The 23,884-nt window shown below is 44.0% G+C and overlaps 1 protein-coding gene across 2 annotated transcripts in view; it reads left to right on the plus strand.

Annotated features, from left to right (window-relative positions):
- Nucleotides 1–23,884, plus strand: part of LOC134755842 (semaphorin-1A-like) — a 164,333-nt gene that overhangs the window by 137,244 nt on the left and 3,205 nt on the right. For both annotated transcript variants that reach the window (XM_063692462.1, XM_063692461.1), the window contains 7 exons: nt 5,176–5,323; nt 7,581–7,677; nt 8,282–8,333; nt 21,141–21,393; nt 22,482–22,675; nt 22,868–23,009; nt 23,090–23,771. In XM_063692462.1, the coding sequence (XP_063548532.1) occupies nt 5,233–5,323; nt 7,581–7,677; nt 8,282–8,333; nt 21,141–21,393; nt 22,482–22,675; nt 22,868–23,009; nt 23,090–23,771 (1,511 nt within the window). In that variant the 5' untranslated portion in view covers nt 5,176–5,232. The remainder of the gene's footprint in view (nt 1–5,175; nt 5,324–7,580; nt 7,678–8,281; nt 8,334–21,140; nt 21,394–22,481; nt 22,676–22,867; nt 23,010–23,089; nt 23,772–23,884) is intronic.

The following is a 23,884-nucleotide window of genomic DNA, read 5'->3' on the forward strand; positions in this document are numbered from 1 at the left end:
CACAAGATACTTCGTCGTTTTAGTGACGTTGCATTACAAGCTTGTAGACTGAGCCTGTAAAAAAAATAAAAAAATTACCCCCATTAAAATAATAGCGCAATCGGTGGGTCGTGAAACACCGTGTATATTTCCCTATATGATATTTTCCATTGCTAGTTTCCAAACGGGTTATTCCCACTAGTTACCACCAAGTTGTTACCGGTGGTAACAAGTAGGAATAACGCTTCCAACCAGCCCTTCCCATAAAATATTCATTCTTCCTTCTTTGCATTTTCGTATGTTTCTTATTTCGTATTCGAAGTTAGTGCGCGACATGTTTCAGTCTGTAACAGATGTATGCTTTAATTTAAGTTTGGTCTAACACGAACTTAATTACGTTTTAGTGCGCCGGTTGCAATGTCGAGCGTACTTAACCAATATCGATGATGCAAAGATTGCTCCGTAACATAATTTATTAGAGTAACGACGCTATTACCTTCCGCTCGATAACCGCTCGTTTGTTTAACACAGTAATTGTGCCGCCAGATCCAGCGCCGATAAATTGTACGTTCACAGAAGTAATACATGTATAGGTAAGTACATACCGAACCGGCAGCAGAATTCGCGTTAACGAGACGCAGTGCACCGATATTCTGTTAAGCGTTTTGCGAAAATGCAACAATCGGCGTGCAACAGAAGCCCAGCGTTATTTTACTGCAGCACGTCACTGCGCCTTGCGCTTGCACCCCAGTCAATCCTTTGAGCCACATCTGTGCACTGAGTGACGCCTTCTGTTATTGAAAATCACAACCCTTTTTAGTTACAAAGCTATTCACAATTGTTTAAGCAAATGTTAAGTTAATGTAGCGTGAAATACGCTTTGTTTGTTTCTCCCTCTAATGCTGTATAGGTATCCATTTTAATGTGTTTATATAGCCATAAGAATCACTCGACACGTACTCGTTGTTTCTTCTCTGTCTAACCATTAACGACAAACGTGATGTGAACTTTAAACTAAAGCGCACTTATAACCCGCATGGTTCGCTTGTAAACAATTTAATCTCAAAAAGGCGATGTTATAGCTGTTAAGTATATATATAAAATAATTGTTTCCAAACGGGTAAATGTGTCGATGCATATGATAAAGTCTGGAACATAGGTAAATAATTTGTGTCCAATTTTAAAGAGATAGATAATATTTAAAATGAGAATTGAGATCTCTGCCGAATTTCTTTTTCATCTCAGCAGCTCGAACAAGTCTACTTTCCTCATTCCAGAGAGTGACGAAAGTGCGACTATCCTCACTCCAGGGAGTGAAACAAAGTAGCTTTTTAATTTAGTGAAGGCCATGAACTGTCACTTCATACTTCGGGGTCTATTACAAATTCGAAATACATTTTAACCTTTAATATGTTCTCACTACTGAGGTGAAAATTATATGTGCAACACGAGAGCAAAGTTATTTTACATCTCGTGTTTTTGAGTCCCGAGTAAGCGGAAGATTCTATAATTGAATCACGAGCGAAGCGACTCGGGACTTAAAATCAACACTCGCAAGAAAAACCAACTTTCCTCTCTTGTTGCGCAAATAACTATATCATATGTAGGTAAACTAATTGTTTTAAACGTTCCAAATTGATGAACTCATCATGCTTGTGCCGGAAGTTTGAAATTTGACCCGTTTTACTTTATCTTACGCAGAAAATACAATAGATATTAAGATAGTAGATTTTGTGGAAGGTATAAATAAGAAAGTAAAAACATAAAATTTAAACAAAACGGCCAATAGAAGTGTACTCGTAGATTTCCGTAGTTGCCCGTCCGTCATTTTACTGAGAGAGGATAGCATAACTTTTAGCAAAAACTCTTAAATGGGTCAACCATGGTTGGATGTTCAAAATTGTTATTTTTTTCTTTCGTATTAATGGGGGGGGGGCATAATTACGGTCTTTCAGAGCGATTATTTCCGAAAATATGTATTAAATGTTTTTTGACCGTAGAGCACTGACTTGAATGAGTTATATGTATAGACAAGCTGTCGAGAACAAATTCTGTCCGCGAGGTGTCCGCCGTTTTCTGCGTTTGACGCCTGTCACTAAGCTAAAGAATAAGCGCAGCTTAGCCAGAGGTGAAACTGATATGACAACTGTTCATATTCTGCCTACATACGCATTGTAAAGAATCGTGATTAATTGTTATTTATTTATTTTCAACTGTGACGGTAGATGGTTACGTATGTAACACGGGCGATATAAAAATTATGTAAAAATAGTAATAAAATCCTTTCTTTGACTCGTAACAATTTTGATTTAATCGCGCTTAACGAACAAAATACTCTTTAAGTAAAATAAAAAAGTAAATACACTACAAAAACAAGAGATAAAGAATTATATGTCAATATGTACTTTGCATTATGTTCTGTGAACAATAACCTAACTACGTGTCCTGTTACGTCTGCGAAATGGTAATCAATGCGTCAAAGCAAAATGGCGGCAGGCCGCGAGCCTTTTTTAAGTGAAATTTCAAAATAATCTAAATGAGCTTAAAACAACAGTTTTTTGCAGTGGAATATTATTATATTGCTTTTATTAGGTTTATAGATATTATTAGTATAAATTATCATTACGCACAAAGGCATTTTTAATTTTTAATATTTATTTTAAATTATCGCCGGATATGTGGCTCCTCGCCAGTAGTCGGAGGCGGACTAAACGCAATTTACGCAATGAAGTGCATGCACTTCATTGAGGTGCGGAAACATTCTCTTCGAGAGGCCGACTCTAGTATATACATAATACCTCAATGTCATAGAGCCAAAAACAGCCATGTTTTTACTTTAGCCACGTGCCCATAGGATTAAAACGAAAAATATATATTTTATATTATCAGTTTGTCGACCTGCAAAATTTTAGCTTTCTAATACTAACGATCACTGTGCCAAACCGTGGTCGGATACACGGACATGGCTACTAAGTAAGGCCTATGTTGACTACAAAATCCATAAAACAGTCGTGTAATACGTGAATAATAGTAAACTGTACCAAAGCATAAAAGATAGAGCTTAAAAACGAGAACTATAACAAAGCGGGCAGCCAACCGATCACGGCCGGCGCTACCAGACAATCGAGTTTTGCTTCTCACAATCACGAGACATGTTAGCATGGACGAGAATAGTTAAATACGAAAAAAGTAGTATGCGAATCCTGACAAACGGGAGGATGCATACCTCCTGCGTGCATTGCATCCCGCACCGTGAGACCGCGCCCGCTCGCCTCGAGCTGCGTGCGTCTGGGCGACATCCACTACGTTATTACCATCATTTATTTTTTCTTATTCACTCAATTTCCATATTGACGATGAAAAAAACCTTAAAATAGCGTGAGAAACAAACTTGATCATTTATTAAAAACATGTTTTCAAGAACTATAGCTACCCACAGTGATTAAGTACTTATCTGAACTCTGATAAAACAAATAGGTAGCGATAGAGTACTTTACTACGCAGGTAGATACGTGTTATAAAGTTGCAAATGAGATAATTAACAACGAGGTCACGTAATTATTTTGCTTTAAGCAGTTTCTTTTTAAGGAGTGTTACTATTAACTGGTTAAATTTCCGGTGTCCCACGAATATGGAGCTGCCTTATACCACGCATGTGAAGAGATAACAATCACGATGTGAGATAATAAATTAGTCCACCGTCTGCCGGTCTAATTTCAGAACAATTTAGGTAAGAAGAAGATTTGACTCTCAACCATTGATCTTATTTTACAAGAATGAAATCTCTTGCGCAGCTGCGCGCTGCAATTTTCCATGATCGATTCGAAACTTATTATAAATTTAAAATCTGGCCGCGTCTAGCTGTCTGATAAAAGTGATAAAATTGTTTTGAACAGTCGATTAGATTACCGGCGAACTTCCGTTTTTGCCGATAAATTGTCTATTAGTACTGTTTTGCCAAACTTGTACGGACACTAACAAAACGGGCTTCTTAAGACGAAAGTGGAGGACCCGTGCGAAATCGCCTTTTATACAAACGTAGTCCCCATTTTCCTCTCTGGATATTAACATGATTGAAAATATGTTGACACAATTTGTTGAATATCAACCACAGCTATGCCCCCACGTTAGACTTTTTAAAAGGTTTATTGATTTTATTATTATGATTCAGGAATTTAAAATTTTGATGCGTAATTGTTCTTCGCTCCTCTTATAAAAATCAAAAAATCGATAAAATCCAACGAAGGAGCATAGTTATAGTTTAATATATAAGAAATTAATAGTACATAGATTGTTAACCAAGGGATGAAAGTTGAAAGGCAATTATTCCAGTCGAGGTAGTTTGGCGCTCGAACGCAGTGAGAGCACCAATAGTCCGAGACTAAAATGTGGCTTTCACCAGTTAAAACTACTTTTCATATCGAATGCGAGGAAAGTAAAAATAGTAAAATACATGTGCATTTAAAAACACATGACTATGTCTACATTTTTACGTATTTCTTGAGGGTACTTTAAATTAACAATATAGGTAAAAGTATCGTTATTTATAAAAAGGAAAAAACCTACTGGGAAAGTAAAATGCTCTAGTGCAGAAACGTATAATTTTTCTGCACACTTCTTAAAACAACAACGACCCACTTTCAGAGCATGAGAAATGAAAAAAGCATTTTCCATAAAGTCAATATCCAGGGAGGAAAATGGGGACTACGTTTGTATGGAGAAGCGGTCGTCCACTATCGTCTTAAACATGGTACTTAACTAGGATTTCATCTGCAATAAAATGTATAGTAAATTGATTGGCATATTCATGTTGCAATATATTTGCGACAGAGATTACCGCGTTTTACTGGACATCAATATCATAATTGATGTAAACGCAGATTACGGAATGGGCTTGATGTAGGTACCTACGTATTATTGCCTACAACTAGCAGATACTAGTAAATATATGTATGACTGCCAACCTTAATACCACACACCACACGCCTAAAATAGACAGAAATTACTTTCATTGAATTTCTGTCTATGACGGCATAAATGTAAATAGGTATGTAGTATTAGTAAATAGCACCACCTTCAACAACTGTGTTGTATCGTTGTATGGATGGAGGTTAACACTTGATTAATTTACTCTTGGCTAATAGTTAAAAACGACTTCGCAAGTGCGATTTTGACGTATATTTTTGCTTGTTACAGAGCACACGGCGGGGGGAGATGGCGTGTGTAGAAAGGACAAGATAGGCTGCTGGCAACATGGCCGTCGCCCGAGCGGTGCTAGTGCTGCTGGCGTCTACGGCACAGGCGTGGATGCCCGATGCCAACGCGCGCATACATATCAAATATGGTACGTAGCTACTGATATACACAGTAGAAGTAAAGAAGATACGGGTCAGGTGCTTTCTAGTTAGCTATTCTGGTTTGTTGATATCTAAAGTCTGAGTTTTATTCTCACAGAATTAATGTAAACAAACAACTGTCACTGTCAAAGTGACACTTGCAGGTTGCAGGCAAGTCAGGAGTTCTCAGAGTAAGGGCTCGCAGAAAAACCTAAAAAATTAATGTAGGTAGTAATAGTAAGTAATGACGGAGTTTTGCGGTAGCATACTTACAAATAAAAACGATAAAAAGCAGTTTTTTATTTTCCATTAATGTTTTATGTTAAAATTTTGTTTCCTTTTAACAAAGTCAATATTTCTGGAGTAGACTGTAGAATATAAAAAAGATTTCTAATAAATATGGAAAATATTGGACAGTTTAAGTACCTTGAATGCAGCAAAAGTTTTTTGTCACCGGCCGGTTTACATGAATTCTGGGAGAATAAAATTCAGACTAATATAAGTAATGTTGGTACTGTTAGTGTACAGTTGACCTGACCCCCCTGCATACAGACTTCTATCTCTGCAACCGACTGTTCTCTTGCCCATAAGAAAACTGATAATGATATTAATGATAACAATTATAATATAATAGATAGTAAGCAATATTGCATATTATCTATAGTATAAATTAACGTCGAAATCTATTACAAGCTGGTTAGCAGCGTGCGTGAGGTTTTCTGATGTTATGGTTTTGATATGACCTTGACGATGTCTTGGCGATCGGCGTCGTGCGTGGGACGACTTTCATTGCATTTCGCATGCACCAATTAGCGTGAGCGATCTTCAAGGTCGTATCAAAACAATCATTACTTCAGAATCGGCCTCCTCGTCTACTATAATCTATTGGCGATGTTAGTCGACTGATAGTAGTAAATAGTATATATCGTAGTGCAAATTAAACTTCCCGTTTGTAAAAAGCACCGTCATTAATAACGTCCGTTACACGTATTTACCTGATCACGCTATCGAATTTATAATTCACAATGACACAGGTGCAAGGAACCAATAAAGCGTGTCATATTGATACGTGAGAATTTCCCAACCGATGATTATGAAATCGTAAATTCACATTGTTGATAAACGCTGCACAATGAGTGCATTGTTCGCTTAATCCCAGTGATATTGGGTCTTGCTAAAAAACGGATATCTACCTATGTTAGTTATGTGGAGCAAAATATTCTATAGATTGCTTATTAATAGGCGAATAATGCCTATTACCATGATGAATAAAATTACTTAAACACAAGCTTTACTGCAATTTGCCTACGTTTTTTCAGATTTTATTGCTTTTTCTTGCTTAATGTACAGTCGCCATCAGTTATATCGGAGCGGCCGAGGAGCTCAAAAATATCTGAACAGTGCTCTAACCTCTAACGCCTTGACCATAGAGGCGTGATCGGATATTTGTGAGCACCTTGGCCGCTCCGATATATCTGATGTCGACTGTACTTGTTAATTGTCAGTCGTGTAACTATGTTTTTTTATTAGAACTTCTCGTTTAACACAATCTCAAATTACTGAAAAATTTACCTATGCATTTAAAACATTTCTGTGCACTAAAAAAAAACTGGCCTATCTGCGTGAGTTTCATTGATTGTTTTTGTTTCTATTGAGATTTGAGTCGTATATTTCGCTTAAGAGTCCCCGGCAAGCTCGGCCGAATTGCACCTAGTTACGCTCTCATTTAAAAACTACGTGTTGGATTGTAATGAAACTTTTAGTTTATAAAACAAACGAATTAGAGCCAAAACAAGTTTTATATGAAAAACTTAAATTCGCTGTATTTTTTACTATGGTATCTGAAGCTACATAAACTAATTACAGACATTGATATACCTTATTATATTGTAAGTACAAAGTTTTAGAGCAATCTAGCTAGTTGTTTTAAAATGAGAGCGTAACTACATTTGTATGGAGATCCGAGCTTGCCGGGGACCCTTAATTTTAAAACAATGGTAACATTCGCCGTGTAAATTAGAGCACCCTCGGCTTTGGACTATGTAATCTACGCACGAAGCTGGTAGTGGAAGGGAAAGCTGTCACTAAACCGAACTGACAGCGTAATGTGGCGGTCGGGTAATGCGAGGCCACAAATCGCAGGTCATGCTTGCTCATTCCTCCACTAGCTTGTCCGTAATACGACGAATATTAATTTCATACCGAATCGTAACTCCATTAAGTCAATGACTCGGTATAAACTAAGTTATTATCGATTTGTTACAGGCGATGAAACTTCAGAACAGTTCGTCGGCGATGCGGCTGCGCCAGATCATTTCCGTGTTTTAGATAAGGATGACTTCTCCATTATGGTCGGTGGCAGGTAAGCTATAAACATTAACCATTTGGATACCCCCAAAGTTAATGGCCTAGGAATCAAATTGGTTGACTGGTCAGTGATTTCAAATATCACCAAATGGTAAATAGTACCGGGCTTTCTAACGGATGGAAAGAGATGAATGTAATTAAATCTCACTTTAACAACCCCATGACATCTAAGTACAATGATGTGGTAGTGTTCCTAGAATTACGTGACACGTGACGTTTGGTTAATGACCAATATTGTTCCTCCATCTTTTTTTCAATTCGCCAACGTGTTGATGTTATTTCCGGTCGTGCCAGGGCCCGTGTCTGACTGAAGCATGTTTGCTTGCCTGCCTCATAACGAAAGAAAATATATTTTTCCTCTGTAAGCCTCAAGCTTTATCCGAGCTCTAAACGTGATGATTATCAAGTAAAACAGAATTAGCATCGAATAGCCTAATTTCCATAAAAAGATGCTACGCGGGGAATGTTAAGTTGTGTTTGGGCAGGTGTGCACCTCGCCGTCTCGGCGCTGCGATCCCCGACTGCTCGAATGAAACGCACCTTGTTATTACGGCGTGCATATTTAATTGTCGCCACTAATTTACCCTATTTTGTTCCAGAAACACTGTCTACAACCTCAGCCTTTACGACTTGTCGGAAAATTTAGATCAGGTAATGTTTATTCATTACTCATTTGCATGTAAAAGGATATGCTTTGGAGAAATGCTATTCTTTAGGTGGTGGTACCTATAAGATATTTAAATGCATTTTAATTTTATGGTGGAGGATATTGAGGTGTCTTTCAACTGCGATATGTTTCGATAATCTTACGGACTGACAGGCGGTGCTGAGTAGCACAAAAAATAGTTCAAGGCCGGGAAGCGATAGCGTTTGATTTTGAAGCGGACAAGAACCAGACCAGTGTTGCTAAACGGTAGCTCGGCAAGCCGACGTTTGCTAAGTGCCGATAGATAAGGGTTTATTAGGGATCCGTAACAAAACATTAACAATTATTTTATTAATACACTGTATTTATATGTCTTACATATAAATACATTAGACTTAACAGTATTTAATTTTTTTCCCGAATCATAAGAAGCTTCTAGACATTTCAAGCTTTTAAAAACGAACCAAGCTATAAAAAAGGTAAGTACCTTATTTACGTAGACTCTAAACTAAAGGACTGTATAACTTATTTATTCTATAATTTACATACGTAGTAAGATGTAGGCTGCTTAAAAGAAATGTGACTTCTAAACTAAAAAAATTAAGTATTGGCGTGTGCATTTTTCTGCTAGTGATTTTTAAAATTAAAATTTGTATTGGTACTTGGTATTGGTACAGACTCCCAAATTGCTGGATATCTGGAAGTCAGGTTTTACTAGTTTAAACTCGGCAGTTAAGTACATTAATTACGGAACCCTTGAAGCGAGACACCGGTTTTTCATGAAGCCGGTCGGCGACCCGCTCCCCGCTGGCGCAGCCGCCGAAAGCCACGTATCGCACTACTACAGGTTTATGTATCTAATCTTGCGCAAACAACTTTACAACAGTTCCCCGTCCCCGCTGCTTTCCGTTGCACTCTCTGTTTATTCTTAGTTACGACCCATTTCGCTCGGCGCACTGTTTATATTGTAAATCGTGCGAGAGAGATTATTTACTTAAATAAAAAAATTGCTTTGAAACAACACACAATTGTCGTTGAAAGGTATCCGGCTACCGGGGATGACGATGACGGCTTCCGCCAGAAAAACTGAAATTTTTAATTCTTTTACATTTTACATTATAAACGAAAGTATCCCGTATAACTTTATTTATACATTCCGTCATCGTTGCGAAAACGGGAAATAATTGTAAATAACACATTTTAATTGGTAAGGATCAAAACACAAGCTTCGTTTATAGACCAATGCAGTGGGTTGGGATAGTCTTACTAACTTTTCATTGTTATGTAAAATATCTTAATACATGCTAAATAACCGGCCAAGTGCGAGTCGGACTCGCGCACGTAGGGTTGCGTACCATTACGGAAAAAAACAGCAAAAAAATCACGTTTGTTGTATGGGAGCCCCATTTAAATATTTATATTATTATGTTTTTAGTATTTGTTGTTATAGCGGCAACAGAAATACATCATCTGTGAAAATTTCAATCGTCTAGCTATCACGGTTCATGAGATACAGCCTGGTGACAGAGACAGACAGACGGACAACGGAGTCTTAGTAATAGGGTCCCGTTTTTACCCTTTGGGTACGGAACCCTAAAAACATGTTTAATTTTAGAGGAGTCTAGGATAAAAATTCAAAATCCAAGTTTTGTGTTCATGCAGGAAAGGGATAATGCTCAACTATCCCCTAAAAACATATAGCATAGTTTAGGGTACACTACATAATTCCGAAAAACGTTATGCCGAATTTCAGAATACCGAATTTTATTATTTTGATTTTTAAATGCTCGACCTATCAAAATTCCGACTGTCGTAATTACGAATGATGAAAATCACGAAGTTTTATATTTCCGAAAAGCCGAATTTTGTAAGTTCCGAACCACATAATTCCGATTATAATAATTCCGATGGTGACAACACCGAATTTGACAATTACGACTTTTGAAATCACGAATTCCGAATTGCCATTATTCCGAAATTTTAAATTCCGAACCACATAATTCCGATTATAACAATTCCAACAGTGAAAATCGCCTAATTTTACATTTACGATTTTTGAAATCACGAATTCCGAATTGCCATTATTCCGAATTTTATAATTCCGAATTGACGTTATTCCTATTTTAAATATCCCAATTTTTTAATCTCCGAATAACGATATTCCGAATATATTGTTAAAGTTCTTTTTCTTGAGGGTCGCAGTTTTAATCTAACCTAATCCACTTTTCTGGCAACAGTTCGTTTTCTTGGGGGTCGCAGTTCTAACCTAACCTAACCCACTTCTGGCAACAGTTCGTTTACTTGGGGGTCTCAGTTCCAACCTTTTTTTTTTTTTTTTTTTTTTTTTTTTTACCCAGGGGGAATCCGTAATGGATCCCACCGGCCCGGGAGAAGCCTAAGGTGGGTATGTCCGACTCCCACGGACTAAACCCCCTGGGGTGTTCCGCCGCGCGCTTTGTGGGCGGGGTTTCGGGAACGTGACTTTAGGCCTCCGATACCCCGCCGGCGTTGCCCTCGCGGGCTCGTCTTTTGGGACTGCTCCAGCAGCCTACTCCGCTGAAGGCGCCTCGGAACACTTGAGGGCCTTCCAGCTCAGAACCTCTTCAGGCGAGTGATGGAACTCCCGGCCCATCACCCGCAGGTCCCCGTTAAGGCGGCATCATTCGGGCTGCGTAGGCCCTTCGCCGCCGGCCTGGCCTCCTACGGCGCTGAGGGAGCGAATTTGCATCGTCCTCGCGCACTCTTTCTGCAGCCTCCTTTTGTGTCAGGACGGTGACACTAAAGGTGGCTACTGCCGCCCATACCACCTCACTGCTGACCATGCGGCGTATTAGCGCCGGCAGTGAGAGGTCTCCTCCCACAGCTGCGGACAGGATAGCGCGGGGCTCCGCCCACGCAGGGCATTCTTCGCGCGTGTGTTGGGCCGTATCTACGGCTCCTTCGTTGCAGTGGTGGCACACCGTCGTCGGCTCTCTTCCTAACCTCTCACATAGGTACCAACCGAAGCAGCCGTGCCCCGTTAGGAGCTGTGAGAGATGGAAGGAGGGTGCGCCGTGCTTGCGTTCGACCCATTCCTTAAGAACAGGCCGCACAGCGGCCACTAGGTCCCGGCTAGCACCCGGGATTTCCAGACGCTCTGACCACTGCTGGTAGAGGGCGTCTCGCGCCTCTTCACGCCACTGGCGGACCTCACGTGGGGCGGGCCAGTTCTCCTCCTTCCTTGCTTCCAGCACTCGCCAATAAACCGCGGACTGGACTTTAGCTTCAAGGTCCCATGGCGGGCTCCCGGCTAGGAGGCCAGCTGCTGCGTGCGAGTTGTCGCGGTACGCTCGAGCCACCCTGAGAGCTATGGCCCGCTGCGGACGGCGCAACAGGGCCGCACCCCGAGAGCTCAGGGTACCCGCCCATATTGGCGCCCCGTAGAGCGCCATTGAGCGCACCACACTCAAGTATAGCCTCCTGCAGGCTCCTCCTGGTCCGCCTAGATTAGGGAGGATCCGTCCAAGGGCTCCAGCTGCAGCCAGCAATTTTGGAGCCAGGCGCTGGAAGTGCTCCTCAAACTTCCACCTGCCGTCGAGAACGAGTCCCAGGTACTTCATCGTCGACCCGGCGGCGATGGAAGTTCCTCCCACAGTTATCTGTGTCCCATCCGGTGGTTTATTTCGAGGCCCGTGGAAAACCAGAACCTCTGATTTATGCAGGGCCACTTCTAAGCCTACAGCACGGATCCTGTGGACCACCAGTGCCACCCCTGCTGTGGCTAGGTAAGCGGCCTCCCTGTGGGTCCTGCCACGGGCCGACACGAGAGTGTCATCAGCGTAACATGTAATACTGACCCCCTGCAGAGTGGCCCCGCGTAGGACCCAGTCGTACCCAATGTTCCACAGGAGCGGCCCCAGCACCGAACCCTGTGGAACACCACACGACATCTCCCGTCTCCCCCAGCCATCCTTTGTGGGAAATATCACAACGCGGCCTGCAAAATAATCCGCCACTATTTTCTGCAAGTACTCGGGCACGTTATGGTATTTTAGAGCCGCCTTAATTGTTTCCCAGGGCAGGGTGTTGAAGGCGTTGGAAATGTCTAGTGACACACACATCGCAACCCCACCCTGAGAGGTCTCCTCCTCGGCTAAGTCCCTAACTCGGGCAATCGCGTCCAGCGTCGAGCGCAGTGGGCGGAAGCCATATTGGCAGTCACTCAGACCCGGCTGCAGGCTCCTGGCGAGACGACTTGCGATTATACGCTCGAAGAGCTTACTGGTTTCGTCGAGCAACACTATTGGGCGGTAGGCCGATGGCTGATCAGGTGGGCGCCCATCCTTCCGGAGGAGCACCAACTTGCCTGTTTTCCACCTGTCGGGGAACCGCCCTTGAGTCAGGCAAGAGGTGAAAAGGCCTCTGACTCCTTCTTCCAGCTCGGCGAGTGCTACTACCAATGCACGACCAGGTATGCCGTCTGGTCCGGGAGCTGTCTTTTTTGACCGGAGTTTTCGGGCGGCAGCATCGAGCTCGACTTCCGTTACTGGCGGGACCTCTCTCGCCACTACCGGCGGTCTTATGTTGGGCGCCATAGCTGGCGGCACAAACTCGCCCCTCTCTGGAAACAGAGTACTGACGACTCGCCTCAGAAGGTCCGTTTGGAGACTGCTGGTCAGTGGAGGCGCCCAAGGTCGGAACTTATTCCTAACAGCTCGATACGGCCTGCCCCAAGGATCCCTATCAAGAGTCTCGAGCCACTCCTCCCAAGCGACCTCTTTGGCTTTCGCAATAGCCTTTTGCAGAACTAAGCGTGTTTCCCTGTAGGCATCGTACCGGGCCTCTTCCTCTGCCTGGTCTCGGATCCGCCTTCTCCTGTATCTAGTATACTGGCGACGCGCAGCCACGCAAGCGTTCCGCAATTGGCGGAGTTCAGGTCGCCACCAGTACACTTGGCGTTTGGGTGAGAAAGGCTTAGCCCTTGGCATTGACGCATCACACACACGGGTTAGAGTGGCGTTGAGAAGCTCCGCTTCCTGATCGACCTGTACCACCTGCGCTGGGTCATTAGTAGCCCTCCAGGACTCGGTTATGGCCGCCTCCCTTGCGATCTGTCTGTCAAGCTTTGACACCATCCACCTTGGACTGTCCCCCACAGCGGGTCGGTTTTGTCTGGGGGTGTCGGGCAGGGTTGTGACATCAAACCGGATATATCGGTGATCCGATAGCGTCTCTGTGCCAATCTCCACCTTCCAATTTTGTACACGGCGGGCCAAGGCGTTGGACGCAAAGGTAACGTCCACGATGGACTCCCCTTGGGGCCTCACGCATGTACTCTCCGACCCGGTGTTGAGGACAGTCAACCCCATAGAGATCGCCCACTCTTCCAGCACCTCCCCCCGGACGTCTGTCGCTGGGGATCCCCATGCCATTGACTTTGCATTGAAATCCCCAGCGACCAGCACCGGGATAGGGGATATCTGACCTATCAGGGCTCCAACTTCTGTGAGCATCTGCTCAAACTCGGAAAGGACACGTCGGGGTGAGAAATAAATCCCGATGATGCCTAAGCCACCTATGACAGCCAGAACAAACCCCCTGCCCCTCACAGTCTTTTCGATGGCCGGAGATCCGGCTATAGCGGGGGCAATTATGGCCACCGTCATGTCTTGGTCCGACACCCAATCGTCCCGATTCGGGATAAAGTAGGGTTCCGAAACTACAGCCGCCTTGATACCCCACTCAACCATGGACTGGAGTAATAGGTCCTGAGCCAGAAGGCAGTGGTTAATATTCGCCTGGATACACTTGAAGGCCATATTATTGGGATGTGTTCATCGTTTCCTCCACAGTGTTTTGCTGGGAAGGTGGAGGTGAATCTTGACTCACTCCTGGCGTCTTCCTTTTCCCGGCGCCTTTGTTTGGGCGAGTCTTATTATTCTGGCACCCTTTGCCACCAATCGGATGATCAGCTGGTTTCCCAGCTGCCTTGCAGACAGCACAACTCGGTTGGGCATTGCACTCGCGCGATTTGTGTCCGGGTTCCCCACAGCGATAACAGAGGTTGCTCCGGTCGACTCCATTGTTGCACTTAGCACCAACGTGGCCCGTCTCCAGACAACGGTAACACCTAAGGGGTCTAGCGTCCAAGAGTATTACGCGCGCCGAAATCCAACCTACTTTGAGGCGACCCGCATCCACAACTTTTTTGGCAGCAGCCACAGGGCAACTCAGCCAGAGTGACCTAGAGCCATTCTGGCCACGCGCCATCACACCGGACTTGACGGCCTCAGCAGCGCATTTCCCGAGCTCAGCCACGGCCGCTACAACTTCTTCAGCGATCGCTGAATCGTCCAGTCCCATGACGCGGATGTCAGCACATTTCACGGGCCGTTGGATGTGGACCACATTAGGGTCGAGAACCTCCCGCAGTTTCTCAGCTAGAGCGTCCGCCGCGATCTCCGCTTCTTTCGTGTCAGGAGGAAGCTCCAGCATTCGAGCTCCAGTAACTGCTGTTCGGAAGCGAACAGCAGAAATCCCGAGATCCTCCAGGTTTATGCGTCTCTTGGCTTCAGCCAAAACCGTCTCATATTTAGCTCCAGCTTCCACAGCTTCCGGCTTCAAAGTGAGACTGACTGCAGCAGTGCGCGGAGGCTGGAGTTTTCTTTTACGTAGTGACTTAGGCGCGCGCGTTGTGGTAGTTGGCGCAGCTGTCGGTCTCTTGGCCGTCTTTTTGGCCTTTCTGCCCAACGTGTCTTTCCAGCTTTCACGCGGAGGAGCCGTAGCAGGCGTTGGTGCTTCCTGTGGTACTTCTCTAGCTGTAGCCGCTTCCTTGGCAGCCAGAGTAGTTTTCTTGCGCCTTGGTTTTGGTTTGGCGCCTTGTTTACCGCCTAAAGAGACAGGGGAAGCAACCGCTGCCGTTTCCGCTACAGAATCAGGCTGGGTGCCTGCAGAGTGTGCAGACGTAGCTCGCTCTGCAGGCCAGTCGTGGGCCAAGGGTGGCCGCATAGGTTGGGCTGGCAGCAGCCTGCCCTCTAGCTCCAAGGCTCCTAGCCTGGCATCCAGCATCAGTCCTATCTGGGTCGTCATGGTTCGCATCATATCTTCCATACTAGAAGCCTTTGCAACACCCTTGCGGGAGGTACTGGCCGGCTGTGTATTTTCTTTTGGCTGAGACGGAACTGGGGACGCTCGCCTGAACTGGTCCCGAAAGTCCGCTCTCAGCTGGGTCATTTCTGCTTTAAGCTCAGTCATCTGAGCTCGCAGGGCGTCATTTTGCGCCTGTAGTCGCCTTGTTTCTTCCGTAGAGGTGCGCTCTAAAAGGCAATCGACTGTCTCTTTTATAGACACGGCGGCATCTTTCAGTGCCTTCACGAAGGTGCCTTTTAGATGGCCGGAGTTTTTGGCAACATGTGATATTGCTTCCAGGCTGTTCTGCACGCGCTGGGAGAGTGCAGCCGCACAGAGGTTATCCTGCGCACCGGGCTGGCCAGAGTCAGAACTTAAGCCGCCTGTCTGGCTTCGAGTAGACAATGGCCGCTGTATACCAGCCACCTCCTCTTCCGCCCTTACCCTCTTTTCTCCCCGTTTGGCGCGGTTTAAGTCTTCCTTGGCCTTGGGAAGGCCAACGTAATGTCCGGTGGAAGGAGGCCGACCGCGACCTCTCTTTGGTACGGACTGAGACCTCTTCTCGGTGGCTCCATCAGTCTCTGACCCTGAGCTGAGACCACGTTTCCGCCAGAACCGTCTCTCGTGGTCACCGATTGAGTGAGAACTCATTGCTGAATCCGACTCAGCCCGCTCGTCTCTAAGCCTGTCATCAGGAGCTGACCCGGAGCGCACAGTTATCATGCTCTCAGTATCTTCGTCTACATTCGCTTCTTTTTCGCTTACACATGCTCCTGTCTCTTTTTTATTTGTGGTCGTAGAAACCCGTCCCGTGCACTTTGGAGCTGGAGAATCACAGCGGGTTATAAGCACCCGGTCGCTAGCCACAGGAGAATCAGACTCCGGCAAGCGAAGGGGTTCGACTTCTGTGGTCGCGTGGGGACTCGCACCTACTTTGTCGAGGCGCTCCAGCGACACCCGACACTCTCGCACTGGTGCCGCCGCAGCTTCCTCTGTATGCATCATTGGGGCGCTTGTCTCCGCCGGGCCCTCGGAATCACTGACGTCGGCATCCGATTCTCGGGGGGAAAAGAATTCTCCCCCACTGGGAAGGTCACGGGTGTCCAGCCTTGTGGGGGAGAAGAACTCCTCCCTACCTGGGGAGAGCGTATCCGGCGCACCACGAGCCCTCCTCCCACAAAACACCCTCGTGGGAATTGGTGTGGGCGACCGCACGAACTCCTGCGGTGCCACGGGCGCCTCCTCCTCTCCTTCCTTGACTTCAGGGACGGCGTGGCGTACAAATCGCCCCCTTTGATCCCGAACTGGGCGAAACTCCATAGGTAGGGGGTTTGGAGAGGGTGCAGTTTTCGCACCTTCCTCGTCCCCTCCTCCGCGCAACCTTAAAACTACTCCGCATGCATCGTTGTCCGGTAAACGTTTGCCATGGTCGTCGGTTTTCGTCCTTGAGCGGTGTGCCCCCCCAGAATACGGTGGGCAGCATGGCACCACAGCGCGGGCATTTGCCCGTTCTGTGGTGTCACAGAGGATTGGGACCTCCTGGGGTATTGATTTACTATTTTGGCCACTCATGATTTGCTATTTTTAGGGGGTATGCCCCCCCTTCTGACGTTCGTGACTGGGCTCCCCCCAGCCACGCATCCCATCGGCACGCCAGTCACACCTTGGGATTGGGGATTTTTTATAGTGGTTAACTCCACGTGACCTTCCTCTCAGTGAGGCAGGTCCCCGGTCCGCTCAGTGCGGGTTACGGGTTGCCCGACGGTGGCCAAAGCCACAACGCCGCACCGGGCGGTCTGCGCCAACCCACGGCAGCTCGTTTCCGAGCACCGACTCCGTCCCAGTGGGACCTGGCGTCTCACACTGTGCCCTCTGCTGGTTTCAGAGGGACACGCGGAGCCGCACATCGGGACCCCTCTCCTCAGGCCTGTCCGGTTTGGGAGGCCCTGTCCGGCATAGCCCTGAGGATCATTGGAGCACACAAACACGGCATTAAAGCCAGCGCAGGAGAAAACTCGACTGCCATTGCCGACTGTGACTGGTAGTTTGCAGAGGGAGAATAGCAAACGCGCAACTGAGCGGCTATCCTCCCCCTCCCAGGGTGCACCACAAGGAGGTCTACCAGCCCTGCACCCCTCTCAGTTCCAACCTAACCTAACCCACTTCTGGCAAGGGTTCGTTTATTTCGGGGTCGCAGTTATAACCTAACCTAACCCACTTATCTGGCAACAGTTCGTTTTCTTGGAGGTCGAATCTCCGAATCCGAATTTATTTATGCCGAATTTTTATGCCAAAAATATTTTATGCCGAATTTAACGTGATGCGGCACGACAGACACCCGTAATAATTACTAAAACGTGAGTCTTCATTTGAATATCACGAATTTCATTTTTCTGACCTTACAAAAGACCGAATTTCTGAATACCGAATTACTCAAACGAAACGTGTCTTCATTTGAATATCACGAATTTCATTTTTCCGACCTTACAAAAGACCGAATTTCTGAATACCGAATGACTCAAACGAAACAACAAAATGAAGACATTCATTTGAATATCACGAATTTCATATTTCCGACCTTACAAAAGACCGAATTACTGAATTCTGAATTATCTTATTTCCGATCGGACAATGGTTTTTCGGAATTTAAGAATTCGGAAAAACATTTTTTCGGAAAAGTGTTAAATCGGAACTTTAAGCTTTCTATAAAATGACAATCGGATTTTAAATCTTCGGAAATAGCACATTCGTGATTTTCTTCCATCGTGTTTTTAAAAATCGTAATTTTGATATTTCGGACTTATAAAAAATCGGGATTATGAAAATCGTGCTTATGAAATTCGGAAAAACATATTTCGGAATTATTGGGTGTTCCCCATAGTTTATTCTAGCCTAAATGACGTTGCGCACGCTAGGGGATGACTGATAATAGATAACCAAGAGCGCAGCTTGGCAATTCATAATTCAAGCGAGCAACGATTAATGGCATCACAATGTGCGCATGAAACAAAAATACGACGGACGTAGGGCGGCTCGAGGGTGTTTGGCGCGCTGCCATCTCCGCCCGATATTGCTTTAGCGCAGCAAAATTCGATCGCTGAAACTAATATTCTATTAATTCATTCTTGAGCGGATCTTTGTAACTTAAGAAGTACATACCTACCTAACTGATTAGATAGACATTTGATGTAAAGGAACCGCAAAACAGAAAACCAAACCTTCCTCGATCCGATATCAACTAGTAAGCTAATAATTACTTTCCGGAAAGTCGTACAAATGTACTAAGTTACTTGTACGCCTACGCCTGTAATATTTATTCCGGTCTGAAACTGGAGTTATGGGTAATCAAATCAGTCAAAAAATAATACTTAAATACCTATGTTGAAACATGACAAAGCTCTAAGGTAGTATAAAAAGTAGTCAAATATTATCTTCGCGCCGGTTAAAAAAGAAAGATGTTTAAAAATTAAACCGGCTCATTTTAATACGGTTTTAACTTCGTACCTCTACAGTACTCTACACTTATGTGGACAATGTATATACCTAATCGTTATTATATTTGAAATCGGAAACCTTGAAAAACTCTTTAAACTTCACGTCACAACGTCACATGTTAAATCTAGCCCTATCGTTGAATAATTCACGTGTGACACGGTGCCCGTACGTTAACTCGAAGCCCGAATACTAATAGCCAAGGGTACCTACCTACTCAACTCCTTATGTCAATTTCTGCCGCGTTTACCGCTGAAAAAAAAACAAGTTCTTATCATTAATGTATAAAATTGATTGTCATATTTTCACATGGCATAACGCTTCTTCACGAAGAAACTAACTGTTACCAGAAAAGTGTTTTAGGTTAGTTTAGAACTGTGACTATTACAGAACCGAACTGTTACCAGAAAAGTGGGTTAGGTTAGAACTGTGCCCCTTACAGATCCGAACAGTTACTAGAAAATGGGTAAGGTTAGAACTACGACCCTCACAAAAACGAACTGCTACCAGAAAACTGGATTAGGTTAGGTTAGGACTGCGACATTCACAGAAACGTACTGCTACCAGAGAAGAGGGTTAGGTTAGAACACTTAGAACTGCGATCCTTACAGAACCAAATTGTTACCAGAGAAGAGGGTTAGGTTAGAACTAGAATCCTTACAGAACCAAACTGGTACCAGAAAAGTAGGTTAGGTTAGAACTGTAACCCTTACAGAACCGAACTGCTACCAGGAAACTGGGTTAGGTTAGGTTAAAACAGCGATCGTAAAAAAAATTACTGATACCAGAGAAGTGGAAAACTTTACACATTAGTATTGTAAGTTTTAGGATATTTACATTTAGGCTATACGGATTATGCGTATAGAAAGATTGGACATAATAAAATTATAACATTTAACCTTTAACCCGTAGGACGGATAACTTAGGCGAAACAAGCTTAGGCCCATAAACATTAGGTTATCAATTTATTCGAATCAATAGTTATGCCAATAATTGTTATGCGAAGTGAAAATAGGCAAGAAAAAATTATGCGCTCCAATATAGACCCCTTATGATGACATCAAGATGACATTCAAAAACTGCCATCCAAAACTAAAACTTGGTAACAACTGAGGACAGGTAGAATTTATTTATTCCCAGTCGTTCCCAGTGGTAACAGGCGGGACGTACCCGTATTATAATTAAAATTAATTTATGACAGAAAAACAATCATTCTAAAGTGAAGTTATTTTTAGTCACATTTATAAGTTATACGTCTGTATCTATTCTGCATTCTGCGTGTCGCTCCGGTTTTACACTTGTGGGGCTCAAGTTCTAACTATGAATTTAATAGATAGGTACTGTAAGTAGGTATTATAATAGATACAATACAACGCAGTGTAACGCGGGACTCTAATGTACTATCAAATGCGCGACTAGAATTCTCGAAGCAAAGTGCAATACCTTGTAACTGGCAAGGAGAAAGATACCTTGTCTCCAAGAATTATTAATAGGAACTTAACTGCCCACGTGCCGTTAGCTACTTTCATGCACTAAACATAAACCGACTTAGTGGAATATTTTATGATGGCGCTTGTTAACTAGACACTAGACACAACGAATGAGTTTAATTTTATATTACATACGCGTATGTTTTCATAGCTTTTGTAACCGAGACATGAACTTTTTTTTCACATACTTAATAATCTAACGTAGATCAATTTAAGGAACGGAGCTATGCGGCGAAATTAGATAGTAATATCGCTTGCAACCCCTAACCTAACTCATCTCATAACTGCGTCCCTTAGGTTGGCCTAAGATGACCCAATATGTGTAGCATGTCACACCGCTCACACGGCATTAAGGCTTACGGAGGAAAATAGGTAGGTAGGCCAGGAATAAATAGAAAATTTTATATTTTGCTAGTGATCATATTAAACTGGTTCTACTATATTGATTCTTATTCACTTATTACGGTACGTCCTAACAACGTACCCGAGATGAGCAGCTGACATTTGTTTGCTCACCACAAAATAAGCTGCTGTCGCTTCACAACTAGCTGTTACGAAACGAGCTAACGCTCTTTCGAAATTGTGCAAATGAGCCAAAACGGAACATGTATTGTTTATTTAATCAAGTTGTATTGATACCCACTGCGGGAGTGTCATTAGTCATCCTTTGATTCATTCATAATTTGTTTACATTTTTTAAGTTCATATAATATTTGTTCGCAGCGCCTAGAATGGAATTCGACAGATGCTCATACGGAACTATGTCAGTTGAAAGGAAAATCGTTAGACGAATGTCAAAACTACCCCCGTGTAGCAGCGAGGTCCCACGGGCGATTGCTAGTCTGCGGCACCAATGCGTTCAAACCGCTGTGCAGGCGATACGCCCGGCACCCACCGACCCAACACCTAGAGGAGTTCGACGGCACCGGCCGCTGCCCCTACGATCCGCAACACAATTCGACCGCCATATTTGCCGGTAAGCTTCAAAGCCTGATATTCCCTTGTAAATGCCAATGATGAGCTTAACCTTTATGAATCGAACAATTTCCTGGCTGCGGCGTGATCACACATAGCAATGATCATCTAAGGAGAAGGCACGACGCCGCGCCACCCAGAGAGGGGATGCACCAAACACGACGCGACGCCGCGATATGAATCAATTTATAGCCTTTACAGTTAGTCCTATCCAACCCACATTAGATGCCGTTAAATTCCGAAATTCTAGTGATAATCTGCAAATATAATACGCTATAATAAGAAGTAAAATGAACTACGTGCACTTCAAAACCGCAATCCAAATTACAGTTAAACTTAATGACAGTAAGTTTGAGTAATGTACAGTACAGACAGTACACGAATGGGATGAAGAAACCGCATAATTAGTGGCACGATTCCTTATTCGACTCTTACCTATCCGTTAATGGACTCGGCTGTAATTTGCATAAAACATTGAAACAGCTGAATGTCTAACCTACTTACTTTCACTATTTTTACGACACAACATAAGCGTGCCTTTGGCATTCTCAGAAGAGCTTGTAGGTATACAGGGTGGATTTTCTTATTGGGTCAGTGAGGGCAGCTACCAGATCCCGTGCTGCTATGCGTAAACGGTTTTTAAAGACCTTCCCTCGATTTCAAATTAATGAAGATTGGCGTTTACAGATTTTGAAAAAACATAGGGGTGCGAGAAAAACTTTTTATTAGTTTGTCAAAAATTACCTTTTTCTTGCTCCCTGTATGTTTTTTCCAAAATCTGTCAAAACGCCAATCTTCGTTAATTTGAAATTCAGGGAAGGTCTTCTTAGACCGTTTTCGCGTAGCTTCACGGGATCTGGTATTTAGCTGCCCTCACTGACCCAATATGAAAATCCAACCTGTAGATACTCGTAGTGATTAAGTATAAGTATCTTAAAATAAACGTGTTTTCCTAAAACATCACGTAACAAGATACATTGAAAACTCTGTAAAGAGCACATGATAAACTACTCATAATTTACACAAAGTACCTACTTACGAAACTTTATTCGATTTGTTTTGTACTTAAGTTAAACTGTCTTTCCCTAGACGGCCAATTGTATACGGCGACAGCGGCGGACTTCTCCGGAACGGACCCACTGATCTACCGCGAGCCGGTGCGCACGGAGCGCTCCGACCTGCGCCTGCTCAATGACCCCTCGTTCGTCGGCGCGGTCGCATCCACTAGCCACGTCTACTTCTTTTATCGCGAAACAGCCGTCGAATACATGAACTGCGGCAAGGTAACTCAAACGACCTATATGTTATTGCATCAATTCCAAAATTACATACGCCATGCTGTAATGCTTCAAAAGTAATCTGAGGTTTACTCAACGATAATCATGGCGCGCGGTTAACTAATATGTTACTATACCTGCTTTTTTACAGTTACCTGCTGCTCGATTTGCTAATTTTTATTATTATTTCTGTTACAGTCGGTGTATTCGAGAGTAGCCAGAGTGTGTCTAAAAGATAAAGGCGGGCCACACACATTTAGTGACCGGTGGACTTCGTTTATGAAGACCCGCTTAAACTGTTCAATGTCTGGAGAATATCCATTTTATTTTGACGAAATTCGTAAGTATTATTGTGATGTGACAGCTTGTTAAGCTATATGTTATGACGGATACATAAATTACGTATTTTAATTATTTCAGAGGCGACAACGGAATTAATCAACGGTATTTATGGAAGTGGCAGCAGCAGAAATGATATCATATATGCAGTATTTACTACACCGCAAAATGCTATCGGAGGCTCAGCAGTGTGCGCCTTTGCTATGAGAGATATTTTAGACGCATTTGAGGGACCGTTCAAAGGCCAAGAAAGCATGAACTCTAACTGGCTACCGTTAGAAAAGGATAAAGTTCCTGAACCTAGGCCGGGGGCCTGCGTAGAAGACAGCCGCACACTATCCGACTCGGGAGTCAACTTTATTAAAACGCATCCCCTGATGGATAAGTCAGTTTCGTCGTTCCTCCAGAGGCCAATATTGACAAGAGTTAGTTTACAATATAGATTCTCTGCTATCGCTGTACATCCTCAAGTACAAGCCATGAATGGTAACAAATACGACGTTATGTACGTCGGAACGGACGACGGTAGAGTAATAAAAGCAGTCAACGTTGCAGCGAACGATGGTATTTTCGATTCGAGTACCGATGAATACAGTAGAAACCCCGTGAGGACGGCCGTGATCTCCGAGGTACAGGTGCTTCCTCAAGGCGTCCCAATCAAGCAGATGCACGTGGCCCTCACTACGGAGAAACTAATAATAGCGTCAGGTGACATCATTAAAGCCGTCTCCTTGTCACACTGCGGCAACGTGCAATCTTGCAGGTATAGCAGCATTCCTACTTGTTTACTTTTGTCTTTTTGTCTTATCAGTTAAATACTTGGTATCTACACCAATAAAAGAACAATATCCGATACGTCAACTGGCACACCCAAGC

The sequence above is a fragment of the Cydia strobilella genome, chromosome 3 (assembly GCF_947568885.1).
Source record: "Cydia strobilella chromosome 3, ilCydStro3.1, whole genome shotgun sequence".
Taxonomy (NCBI): Eukaryota; Metazoa; Arthropoda; class Insecta; order Lepidoptera; family Tortricidae; genus Cydia; species Cydia strobilella.